Source organism: Cetorhinus maximus, chromosome 36 (genome assembly GCF_964194155.1).
Source record: "Cetorhinus maximus chromosome 36, sCetMax3.hap1.1, whole genome shotgun sequence".
NCBI lineage: Eukaryota > Metazoa > Chordata > Chondrichthyes > Lamniformes > Cetorhinidae > Cetorhinus > Cetorhinus maximus.
In genome coordinates this window covers 5826943-5839928 of record NC_135914.1, presented here as the reverse complement: position 1 = coordinate 5839928, position 12986 = coordinate 5826943, and the positions used below count along the sequence as shown (strand labels likewise).

At 58.7% G+C, this 12986-nt stretch overlaps 1 protein-coding gene across 1 annotated transcript; it reads right to left on the bottom strand.

Moving 5' to 3' along the window:
* Positions 1-5612: 5612 nt before the first annotated feature.
* Positions 5613-12136, bottom strand: sf3b4 (splicing factor 3b, subunit 4). The gene is made up of 5 exons (XM_078533997.1): positions 11977-12136; positions 10623-11165; positions 7974-8165; positions 7658-7825; positions 5613-5950 (listed from the first exon to the last, which is right to left on the bottom strand). Exons 1-5 carry the CDS (start codon positions 12119-12121, stop codon positions 5772-5774), a joined length of 1227 nt encoding a protein of 408 aa, XP_078390123.1. The 5' UTR covers positions 12122-12136; the 3' UTR covers positions 5613-5771.
* Between the last annotated feature and the right edge of the window lie 850 nt (positions 12137-12986).

The following is a 12986-nucleotide window of genomic DNA, read 5'->3' as shown; positions in this document are numbered from 1 at the left end:
CCGGTGCGGGGGAGTCCGTGCCCGGTGCGGGGGAGACCGTGCCCGGTGCGGGGGAGACCGTGCCCGGTGCGGGGGAGACCGTGCCCGCTGCGGGAGAGACCGTACCCGGTGCGGGAGAGTCCGTACCCGGTGCGGGAGAGTCCGTACCCGGTGCGGGAGAGTCCGTACCCGGTGCGGGAGAGACCGTACCCGGTGCGGGAGAGACCGTACCCGGTGCGGGAGAGACCGTACCCGGTGCGGGAGAGACCGTACCCGGTGCGGGAGAGACCGTACCCGGTGCGGGAGAGTCCGTACCCGGTGCGGGAGAGTCCGTACCCGGTGCGGGAGAGACCGTACCCGGTGCGGGAGAGACCGTACCCGGTGTGGGACACGGCCGGGATTGCGAGGCGGAGACTTGCCTCATCAGCAGCTGAGGTGGCCGTGGCTGCTGGCAAGTCAGGGGCAGAGATCCCGCGCTGCAAGAGAGCCCAATGGAGGAGACACCTCCTGGAGGTTACCCCCGAAACCCCCCGGAACACCCCAAAACCAACCTGATCCCAAGATCAGTGAGGACACCAGCTTGGGGGAGGAGACCCCATCGGGCCCGGGCATTATGTCCGTGTGAGGGGGAGGGGGAGGAGACACCATCGGGCCCGGCCCTGCGGTCAGTGTACGATGTGAGGAAGGGCGCGCTGCGGGACCTGGAGACACGTCTCTGTCAGCCTGATGTGGACCCGGCCCTGCGGTCAGTGCACGATGCGGACCCGGCCCTGCGGTCAGTGCACGATGCGGACCCGGCCCTGCGGTCAGTGCACGATGCGGAACCGGCCCTGCGGTCAGTGCACGATGCGGAACCGGCCCTGCGGTCAGTGCACGATGCGGACCCGGCCCTGCGGTCAGTGCACGATGCGGACCCGGCCCTGCGGTCAGTGCACGATGCGGACCCGGCCCTGCGGTCAGTGCACGATGCGGACCCGGCCCTGCGGTCAGTGCACGATGCGGACCCGGCCCTGCGGTCAGTGCACGATGCGGACCCGGCCCTGCGGTCAGTGCACGATGCGGACCCGGCCCTGCGGTCAGTGCACGATGCGGACCCGGCCCTGCGGTCAGTGCACGATGCGGACCCGGCCCTGCGGTCAGTGCACGATGCGGACCCGGCCCTGCGGTCAGTGCACGATGCGGACCCGGCCCTGCGGTCAGTGCACGATGCGGACCCGGCCCTGCGGTCAGTGCACGATGCGGACCCGGCCCTGCGGTCAGTGCACGATGCGGACCCGGCCCTGCGGTCAGTGCACGATGCGGACCCGGCCCTGCGGTCAGTGCACGATGCGGACCCGGCCCTGCGGTCAGTGCACGATGCGGACCCGGCCCTGCGGTCAGTGCACGATGCGGACCCGGCCCTGCGGTCAGTGCACGATGCGGACCCGGCCCTGCGGTCAGTGCACGATGCGGACCCGGCCCTGCGGTCAGTGCACGATGCGGACCCGGCCCTGCGGTCAGTGTACGATGTGAGGAAGGGCGCGTTGCGGGACCTGCAACTCGCCGGGTCGCGCGTACTGGCCCTTTAACAATCTGCTGCTGGAGGATGAGTGGTATATGAGGTTAGGGATCCGGTTCCTTTGGGACCTGGACCGCCGCTCCTTCTTCTACTCGCTGGAAAAAAAGCACGGGGTCCGTCAGCAGCTCCTTACGCTGCTGGGCCGACGATGGATCCCTTGTCTCAGATCCGGAGAGCATCAGGGCCATTGCCCGAGATTATTACACTGCCCTGTTCTCTCCGGATCAGTCCAGCGAGGATGCTCGCAGAGTTTTATGGGAGGACCTGCCACAGGTCGGCCCGGAGGGTTCCGGAAAGCTCGACTCCCCGATAAGTCTGGGGGAGCTGACCGGCGCCCTTGACAGTCTCTCCAGGGGCAAATCTCCGGGACTGGACGGGCTGACCATGGAGTTCTTCAGGGTGTTCTGGGACGTCCTGGGGAGCGACTTCGCGAGGGTCCTGGGGGAGAGTATCGCTCCCGGGGAGATGTCCCTCTCGTGGTGCAGGGCAGTCATTGCCCTGCTCCCTAGGGGGGGATCTCTGACTCCATAAAAACTGGCGCCCAGTCTCCCTCCTCAGCACCGATTACAAGATCTTTGCCAGGGCCATATCTTCTCGCCTTGGCACCGTGCTGGACCACATGGTCCACCCTGACCAGTCCTACACCGTCCTGGGCTGGACCATCTTCGATAAATATCCATCTGGTCCGGGACAACATCCACTTTTCCCCAGAGGGCTGGTCTGTCTTGACCAGGAGAAGGCGTTCGACAGGGTGGATCATGAATATTTATTCGGGCCTGTGCGAGTATTCGGGTTCGGGACGCATTTCGTCACCATGAACCGACCTGTGTACACTGCCGCAGAGAGTCTAGTGAAGGTTAACGAGTCCCTGACGGTGCCCCTTCGCTTTGGGAGAGGGGTACGTCAGGGCTGCCCCCTGTCTGGCCAGTTGTATTCTATCTGTGTGGAGCCTTTCCTGTGCCTCTTGCGGAAGAGGTTGTCGGGATTGGTTCTGCGCAGGCCGGGCATCGGGGTGGTCCTGTCGGCCTACGCTGATGACGTGTTCCTCATGTTCACTGACCCGGCTGACCTGTGGAGGATGCTAGGAGGTTTACTCTGCCCCGTCCTCTGCCAGGATCAATGAGGGTAAATATTCTGGACTCCTGGTTGGTCCGTGGCAGATGGATCCCCTACCCGAGGAGCTCAGGCCTTTCACCTGGAGCAGGACCAGCCTCCTCTACCTGGGGGTCCATCTCTGCCCTGCCGAGGAATCCTGGCCGGCGAACTGGCAGGAACTGGAGACAAAAGTCACCGCTCGCCTGCGGCACTGGACAGGACTGCTCCGAGTGCTGTCTTACTGGGGTCGTTCTGGTCATAAACCAGCTGATCGCCGCCATGTTGTGGTACCGACTGGTCACTTTCACCCTCACCCGGACATTGTCACAAAAATTCAGAGAATGCTCGTCGACTTCTTCTGGGACAAAAGACTGCGCTGGGTCGCTGCTGAGGTTCTGAGTCTCCCGCTTATGGAGGGCGGTCAGGTGCTAGTGTGCCTATGCACCCAGGTGGTGACTTTCCACCTTCAGGCCCTGCAGCGATACCTTTATGTTGAGCCCCCTCCAAGATGGTTGCCCTGGCGAAATATTTCTTCCACCAGGTGCGCGGCCTGAATTATGACATGCAGCTCCTGTTTGTAGAGCTGAGGGGTCTTCATGGCTCCTAGCAGGCGTTGCCTGTCTTTTACCAGGACCCAATCAAAGTCTGGAACGTGGTCGCCTTGCGACGCAGCTCTCCCCAGTCTGGAGTAGCGGCTATCGTCAAAGAGCCACTGCTCAGGAATCCGCCCCTCCGTCCTTTTCAGTGGCTGGCGGAGAGGAGGGCTGTGGCTGCCGGGGTGACCAGGATCGGGGACGTGCTGGGTGGTGGAGGAGTGGGCTAGATGCTTCTACAGGAGTTGGCGCGTTGCGTGTCCGTGAACGTCCAGCTCGCAGCCAATGCCATTCAAGACTTTAGGATGGTTGGGTTCGGCCCCGATGTCATTCTGGGCCTCGAGGTGGTGCAGGTGTGCAGTGGTCTACTGTCCGAGCTTACCCGCTCAGTCGGAATTCCACACTGGCCCTGAACCCTCCCTCGGGAGCTGGTGCCCCGCAACCTGAGCCGCCTCGCGGAAATGCCCTCCGTGTCGTTTAGCACGGCACGGAGGGGTTTCCTGTACGGGCTGCTGCTGCTGCACATCCTTCACTTCCTCACCCTCGCCCGCCGCCCGGGCACACCCTGGCTGCCTTGTTGCCGTCCGGCGGCGGAGGTCCCCGTTGGGGGTCCCTCTACGGGGGTGACCACCCACTTTCCATTGGGGACCTGGGGTGGAGGGTGGTGCATGCAGCCGTCCCCTACAATCGGAGAATGTGTGGGGTAACGGACTCCCAAGACACCGGGCCGAGTTGGCTATTAACAGATCCAGGCAGCGGGCGAGTGAGGGGATGGTCCCACCCGACTGTCTGCCCCTCTCCCCCGGCTACGTTCACAGCTGGGTGTCCCTGGAGAGGGAGCACACGGTGTCTTCCGGCACTAACCAGGCCATCCATGCTCAGTGAGCACCGCAGGGGCTGGGGTGCTTTATAGACCCTTTTGATCAGACTTTGATTTAATGTTGGTAAGTTTCCTTTGAAGTTTGCCTTTAAGGGGTGGCTTTTAACTTATCCCCGATTTTGTTAATTTAGTGTAATTGTTTGACTCAAAAGAGTTGCAAGAGCATAACATCCTGGCTCAACATCTCATCCAGGACACGTCACCCAGCAGAGCAGTGCTCAGTACTGACCCTCCGACAGTGCGGCGCTCCCTCAGTACTGACCCTCCGACAGTGCGGCGCTCCCTCAGTACTGACCCTCCGACAGTGCGGCGCTCCCTCAGCACTCACCCTCCGACAGTGCGGCGCTCCCTCAGCACTCACCCTCCGACAGTGCGGCGCTCCCTCAGTACTGACCCTCCGACAGTGCGGCGCTCCCTCAGTACTGACCCTCCGACAGTGCGGCGCTCCCTCAGCACTCACCCTCCGACAGTGCGGCGCTCCCTCAGCACTCACCCTCCGACAGTGCGGCGTTCCCTCAGCACTCACCCTCCGACAGTGCGCCGCTCCCTCAGTACTGACCCTCCGACAGTGCGGCGCTCCCTCAGCACTGACCCTCCGACAGTGCGGCGCTCCCTCAGTAATGACCCTCCGACAGTGCGGCGCTCCCTCAGTAATGACCCTCCGACAGTGCGGCGCTCCCTCAGTAATGACCCTCCGACAGTGCGGCACTCCCTCGGTACTGACCTTCCGACAGTGCGGCACTCCCTCGGTACTGACCCTCCGACAGTGCGGCACTCCCTCAGCACTGACCCTCCGACAGTTCGGCACACCCTTAGCACTGACCCTCCGACAGTGCGGCACTCCCTCAGCACTGACCCTCCGACAGTGCTGCCCTCCCTCAGTACTGACCCTCCGACAGTGTGGCACTCCCTCAGTACTGACCCTCCGACAGTGCGGCTTTCCCTCAGTACTAACTATGAGTGAGGCAAAGATCTTATCCTCAAGTGTCTGGACTTCAGCCTCTGCTGCTTCTCGATAACACAACCCAAATTATAATCAAAAACAAGTTTTATTAAAAACTTTTCAGATCACATGGAAAAAAGTACAAGGAATGAGTAGCAGCGATGGGAGTGATTTTAGAATGGAGCTTAATACTAACTGGACACAGAGTGAGTGTTTCCCCCGGCCTGACACTGACCCCCCGCAGCCCACCCCAACCCACGAACCCCCACTGTGAGCACCCCCACCCCCGCAGTGAACACATCCCCCCCCAGAGTGAACGCCCCTCACCCACCCCCAGTGAACACCTCCCTCCCAGAGTGAACGCCCCTCACCACCCCCCCAGTGAACACCTCCCTCCCCCCCAGTGTACACCTCCCCCACCCCCAGTGAACACCTCCCCCCCCCCTCTCCAGTGAACACCTCCCCCCCCCTCCCAGTGAACACCTCCCTCCCCCCCCCCGCCCAGTGAACACCTCTCCCCCACCCCACAGTGAACACCCCCCACCCGACTGCAGACGGATTCCAGGTTCTGGTTGAAGATCCCATGTTCCAGTTGCTGTGATCCGGTTAAAATAATCAGCTCCTGCTAACCAGTGACCAGATTGTCCTGTGAGCACTGGCTGCTGCTACTAACAAACTCAGGCAGCTCCGCAGCTGACAATGTCTCTGTGCCGCCCGCCACCTCTACTGGGGCTGGAGGGGGCCACGCGGGGGTCCTCGGGGGGGCATCGGCAACCGGGCACCTCCACGTGGTGGCATGAGCGGACCCCTAGCAAATCCAAAGTGGGGCGGGCGAGGAGGGCCGTTGAAACCAGGCGGTGGCATCGGAGGAGGGGGTCCACGCATTCCGTGTGGTGGAGGCCCTAGACCGAATGGAGAGATGGGCATCAGTTACAACAGCAACTCCACAGAGCAGTCACCACCCACCCCAAACGGCAAACTCCGCTTCTGCACCCACCCCAGCCCTGCGCAGACACACACCACCCGCAAACGCAGTCCCGCGCAGACACGCACCACCCCCAAACGCAGTCCCGCGCAGACACGCACCACCCCCAAACGCAGTCCCGTGCAGACACGCACCACCCCAAACGCAGTCCCGCGCCACCCCAAACGCAGTCCCGCGCAGACACGCACCACCCCAAACGCAGTCCCGCGCAGACACGCACCACCCCAAGCCACAGTCCCGCACAAAGACAGGCCACCCACCGCAGTCCTGCGCAGGGATGCCCATTGCCCGTCCCATGCAGCCCGCCCACACCCTCCCCCTCGTTCTTGGCACACTCGTGCCCCCATCCCTGAGTCCTGCGCAGGCATGACCCCCTCCCTCTCAACTAACGTCACGTGCAGGCACACACCACCCCCCCATCTGTCCCCTGCTGACACGTCCCTGTCCCACATAGACATGTTCACCCTCCACGGTCCCAGGCAGAGACACACAAACAGGAAGGAACTTTTCCCCTTGGTGGAGGGATCAATAACCAGGGGGAGTAGATTTAAGGCAAGGGGCAGGAGGTTTAGAGGGGATGTGAGGAAGAATTTTTTCACCCAGAGGGTGGTGGGAATCTGGAACTCACTGCCTGAAAGGGTGGTAGAGGCAGAAACCCTCAAAACATTTAAGCAGTATTTGGATGTGCACTTGCGATGCCATGGCATACAAGGCTATGGGCCTAGTGCTGGAAAATGGGATTAGAATAGTTAGGTACTTGTTTGACCAGCACAGACTTGATGGGCCGAAGGGCCTTTTTCTGTGCTGTAGACCTCGATGACTCTATGAGAAAACCACCCCCCACCCTACCAACTACAAAGAGGGCAAGATACCAACCCAGTCCTGTGCTCACTAGATTCATAAATTTTTACAGGTCAGAAGGAGGCTATTCAGCCCATGATGCTTGTGCTATCTCTTTGAAAGAGATATCCAGTTAGTCCCACTCCTTCCCCGACCCCCACTCATTCCCCACAGCCCCTGCAAACGTCATGTTTCATTTCAACTATTTACCCAATTCTCCATTTGAAAGTTCCTATTGAATCTGCTTCCAGGTCACAAGTCGCTGTGTAAGAAAAACTCTCCATTGGCCTCTAGTCCTTCTGCCAATCATTTTAACCCTGTCTCCCTCTAGTTACCGCTCCTCCTGCCATTGCAAACAGTGTCGCCTTTACTTGAGCAATAATCAGGGTTCTGAATGCCTCGATTTAAATCCCCCTCCTTAACCTTCTCTGCTCCAAGGGGAACAAGCCCAGCTTCTGAAAACGCCCCCCGTTATCTGGAGCCCCTCATCCCTGCAGCCATTCCTGGTAAATCCCCCCCCGGCACCCTCGACATCCTCCCCAGAGTGCGGTGCTCAAACCTGCTCCAGCTGAACCAGTGATTTACAAAGGGATTAGTATAACTCAGGGATTTTCGCATTCTGTTCCTCAGGCTTCCTGGCTTTAACAGCTCCCTCCCCTTGTTTTGCCACTTTCAAACCTGCCAAACACAGACTGTTTCCCCCACACACTTTAATGTGAAGCTGACCAGCAGCCTCTGTCAATCTGTTGTGACGCCCCCCCCACCCCACCCCACCCCTCCTTACCCATATGATGTCCAAACGGGGGTCCGCGAGGAGGCATGACCATGGGAGGGGGGTTGTGATGCTGCATTCCAGGAGGGGGAGGTCGGTGAGGAGCGTTCTGTGCAGGCCCACCAGACAGGGGAGCCATGTTGTGTGGTCCATGATGTGGCACCTGCATCGGGTGCATTCCTAAAGAGAGAGAGAGAGAGAGAGATGCACACATTATATCAGCAACACTCACACCCCCGCAGGCTCAGGAGGCAGCAGCGAACAGTAACACTGGAGCCCTGTGGGGTCACCGGCACAATAACTGAGCTGGCTAGCTTCTCATACTCACCGTGTGGGGGCATAGCCCCTGGGGGGAAGGGAGGTCCCACGTGGTGAGGTGTTGTACCGGGTGGGCCAGATGACGGTGGTCCAGGTGCAGACGTACTGGGTGGCATTGGAGGCGGCATCGCTGGAGGCATCCCCGGGGGCATCGCTCCTGGTGGGGGCACTGGAGGCGGGAATGATCCTGGATGAGGCATACCTGCGAGAGAGTGGGCGAGACAAGAGAGACAGCTGTGAGGGGAGGGAGGACTGTCACACAGAGCACCAGAGCCATCAACCAGCCACATGTGGGCCCACACAGGCAATAGACCACTGGTCCTGGGCTGGGAGGCGAAGAAGGGGCCAGGGGGCGCAAGGTGCCAGTCTCCTCGACTCCATTTGTACACACTCTCAGGCTGTAACATTTGGAGATAAAAACACTGGCAGGTAGCAATGCTGCAAGCTGCACTCGCAGTCCCTGCTGGAACAGGAACCAGCGCAGGATCCTCTACCCCACCTTGTATCGCACTGCTGGGCCTGAGGGGCCAACTGCTCCCCACCCCACCTCACCAGAACCAGTGGCTGGTACAGCCCAACACCCACTGACTACCTACCGACTTCCCACCTGGAACTGGCCCTCCGCAGGCCCAGCTCTCAACCCAACACTCCCCCACCCCCCAATCCTCACCCATGTCCCGAGAGGCAATTTGACTGTCGGGGGCATCACAGTCACAGAATCTCTCAGGGCAGAAGAGGCCCTTCGGCCCATCGAGTCTGCACCGACACGTGAGAAACACCTGACCTACCGACCTAATCCCATTTACCAGCACTTGGCCTATAGTCTTGAATGTTATGATGTGCCAAGTGCTCATCCAGGTACTTTTTAAAGGATGTGAGGCAACCCGCCTCCACCACCCGCCCAGGCAGCGCATTCCAAATCCTCACCACCCTCTGGGTAAAAAAGTTTTTCCTCACATACCCCCTAAACCTCCTGCCCCTCACCTTGAACTTATGTCCCCTTGTGACTGACCCTTCAACTGAGGGGAACAGCTGCTCCCTATCCAATCTGTCCAGGCCCCTCATAATCTTGTACACCTCGATCAGGTCACCCCTCAGTCTTCTCTGCTCCAACAAAAACAACCCAAGTCTATCCAACCTTTCTTCATAACTTAAATGTTTCATCCCAGGCAACATCCTGGTGAATCTCCTCTGCACCACCTCCAGTGCAATCACATCCTTCCTATAATGTGGCGACCAGAACTGCACACAGTACTCCAGCTGTGCCTTCACCAAGGTTCTATACAACTCCAACATGACCTCCCTACTTTTGTAATCTATGCCTCGATTGATAAAGGCAAGTGTCCCATATGCCTTTTTCACCACCCCACTAAAATGCCCCTCCGCCTTCAGAGATCTATGGACACATACGCCAAAGTCCCTTTGTTCCTCAGAACTTCCTAGTGTCATGCCGTTTATTGAATACTTCGTTGTCAAATTACTCCTTCCAAAGTGCATCACATCACACTTTTCAGGGTTAAATTCCATCTGCCACTTATCTGCCCATTTGACCATCCCATCTATATCTTCCTGTAGCCCAAGACACTCAACCACACTGTTAACCACCCGGCCAATCTTTGTGTCATCCACAAACTTACTAATCCTACCCCTCACATAGTCATCTATGTCGTTTATATAAATGACAAATAATAGGGGACCCAGCACAGATCCCTGTGGTACGCCACTGGACACTGGCTTCCAGTCACTAAAGCATCCTTCTGTCGTCACTCTCTGTCTCCTACAACTAAGCCAATTTTGAATCCACCTTATCAAATTACCCTGTGCATTTACCTTCTTTATAAGTCTCCCATGTGGGGCCTTGTCAAAGGCTTTGCTGAAATCCATATAAACTACATCAACTGCACTACCCTCATCTACACACCTGGTCACCTCCTCAAAAAATTCAATCAAATTTGTTAGGCATGACCTCCCTCTGACAAAGCCATGCTGACTATCCCTGATCAAACCTTGCCTCTCCAAGTGGAGATAGATTCTCTCCTTCAGAATTTTCTCCAATAGTTTCCCTACCACTGACGTGAGACTCACTGGCCTGTCGTTCCCTGGCTTATCTCTACAACCCTTCTTAAACAGCGGAACCACATTAGCTGTTCTCCAGTCCCCTGGCACCTCCCCCGTGACCAGAGAGGAATTAAAAATTTGGGTCAGAGCCCCTGCGATCTCCTCCCTTGCCTCTCTCAGCAGTCTGGGACACAAATCATCCGGAGCTGGAGATTTGTCCACTTTTAAGCCTGCCAACACCTCCAATACCTTGTCACTCCCTATATCAATTTGCTCAGGAACCTCGCTGTCTCTCTCCCCGAGTTCGATACCTTCATCCTCATTCTCTTGGGTGAAGACGGACGTGAAGTATTTGTTCAACACTCTAGCGATGTCCTCTAGCTCCACCCATAGATTGCCCCCTTGATCCCTTATGGGCCCTACTCTTTCCCTGGTTATCCTCTTCCCATTGATATACTTATAGGATATCTTGGGATTTTCCCTACTTTTACCAGCCAGAGCTTTCTCCTATCCCCTCTATGCTGTCTGAGACAAAGTCAGCCCTGAACTGCAGCTGGCACTGCTGCTCTATTCAGCAGCAGCCCGGAGACAGGATGGTTACCTGGAGGGGGCACTCCTGATGCCAGGCCGGACACAACGTTGCTCTGAGAGGCCTGAGGAGGGGGAGCATCGGCGAACAGCTGGTGTGGGCGGTCTGCCTGTGACAGGGGGTTTTGCGCAGCCAGCAGGCGCTCAGCCGCTGAGCCGTGACGCTCGCCCTTGGAATCCTTCTTAAAGGCGTAGGAGACAGTGATGGGCCTGTTGCACAGGTACTGCCCGTTCATCGCTTCAATGGCAGCATCGGACGCATCAAAACTGGCAAAGTTGATGAAGGCATAGCCTTTGGAATTGCCCGTGTCGGGGTCCCGCATGATCTTGGGGGTCTGCAGGATTACCCCAAAGGCACTGAAGGTATCGTACAGCAGCTTCTCGTCAATCTCAGGATCCAGGTTGCCGATGAAAATGTTTGCCCCAACGTCCAGGTTCTTGTTGTGAGCAGAGGCCTTGTTGACACGGATGGGCTTCCCGTACAGTTTGATCATGTTCATGATCTTGATGGCGTAATCAGCATCTTCCTCACTCAGGAACTCCACAAAGCCATATCCTGGAACACATAAGGGGGTCAGTCAATGAACGGGCAAGAGTGCGGCCAACACCAAGAACAGCACCGAGGCCTGGCGCTGCTGCACTGAGACACAGGGAGCAGGAGCACACTGCCCAGTGCGGCACTGACGTACACGGAGCAGGAGCACACCGCCCAGTGCGGCACAGAGACACTGGGAGCAGGAGCACACTGCCCAGTGCGGCACTGAGACACAGGGAGCAGGAGCACACCGCCCAGTGCGGCACTGAGAGCAGGAGCACACCGCCCAGTGCGGCACTGAGACACTGGGAGCAGGAGCACACCGCCCAGTGCGGCACTGACACACACGGAGCAGGAGCACACCGCCCAGTGCGGCACTGAGACACTGGGAGCAGGAGCACACTGCCCAGTGCGGCACTGAGACACAGGGAGCAGGAGCACACCGCCCAGTGCGGCACTGACACACACAGAGCAGGAGCACACCGCCCAGTGCGGCACTGACACACACGGAGCAGGAGCACACCGCCCAGTGCGGCACTGAGACACACGGAGCAGGAGCACACCGCCCAGTGCGGCACTGAGAGCAGGAGCACACCGCCCAGTGCGGCACTGAGACACTGGGAGCAGGAGCACACTGCCCAGTGCGGCACTGAGACACACAGAGCAGGAGCACACTGCCCAGTGCGGCACTGAGACACAGGGAGCAGGAGCACACTGACAGTCCCCTAAAGCAGAAAATGGCTGTTATATTTCTGCACAATAACAGCAATGTATTGGAGGTGTTAAATGTTCCATTTACTGAGGCCTTGTTTTAAATCCTTGCAATTCTCACCTTGGTGCTGCCCAGTCACTCTGTCCTTGGGCATGTGAGTGTTGACCACTGGCCCTGCCTGCAGGAATAGTTCCCACAACAACGGCTCATTCACCTTTTCATCCAGACCACCCACATATACTGTCGCATCTAGGACACAAAACATGAAATAGAGATGGTTAATAAAGAGATGGTTGTTAAGGTGCTGTTCTCTCTCCCACTCCTCAGCAGTGTCAGAGTGAAACTAGCTGTGTTATACTCCATGCTCCTGTGTCCTAACATCCAGCAGACGTGACAAGTGATTGTATGATTACCGAGGCTGTAAGATGGTCAGGACTGGGAAATTAGACAAACACAAAATGCTGGAAATACTCAGAATGCCAGCAACATCTGTGGAGAGAGAAACAGAGAAATCATGTGGAACCCAGTTCTGAAAAAGAGACACATTGGACTCATCAGAGAGAGAGAGAGAGAGAGAGATGGGGGAGATGGTGGGGTGGGGGGGGGTGAAGAGAGGGAAAGGGGGAGGGGGGGGAAAGGAGGGGGAGGGGGGAGAGGGGGGGAGAGAGGGGGAGGGGTGGGGGGGGAAAAGAGGGAAAGGGGGAGAGAGGGAAGGGGGCGAGAGAGGGAAGGAGGGGAGAGGGGGAAGGGTGAGAGGGGGAGGGGGAGAGAGGGAAGGGGGGGAGAGGGGGAAGGGGGGAGAGGGGGAAGGGGGGAGAGGGGGAAGGGGGGAGAGAGGGAAGGGGGAGAGAGGGAAGGGGGGAGAGAGGGGGGGTAGAGGGGGAAGGGGGAGAGAGGGAAGGGGGGAGAGAGGGAAGGGGGGAGAGAGGGAAGGGGGAGAGAGGGAAGGGGGAGAGAGGGAAGGGGGAGAGAGGGAAGGGGGAGAGAGGGAAGGGGGGAGAGGGGGAGGGGGAGGGGGGAAGGGGGGAGAGGGGGAGGGGGAGGGGGGAGCGGGGGAAGGGGGGGAGGGGAGAGGGAAGGGGGGAGAGGGGGAGGGGGAGGGGGAGAGGGAAGGGGGGAGAGGGGGAGGG

Excerpts from the sequence above, each read along its gene's own strand:
- sf3b4 (XM_078533997.1), bottom strand. The coding sequence starts at position 12,121 with ATGTTTTGTGTCCTAGATGCGACAGTATATGTGGGTGGTCTGGATGAA. Across the intron at positions 11,166-11,976 it reads AGTGACTGGGCAGCACCAAG|GATATGGCTTTGTGGAGTTC; the intron begins GTGAGAATTGCA and ends TATGTGTTCCAG. Across the intron at positions 7,826-7,973 it reads AGGGGCTATGCCCCCACACG|GAATGCACCCGATGCAGGTG; the intron begins GTGAGTATGAGA and ends CTCTCTCTTTAG.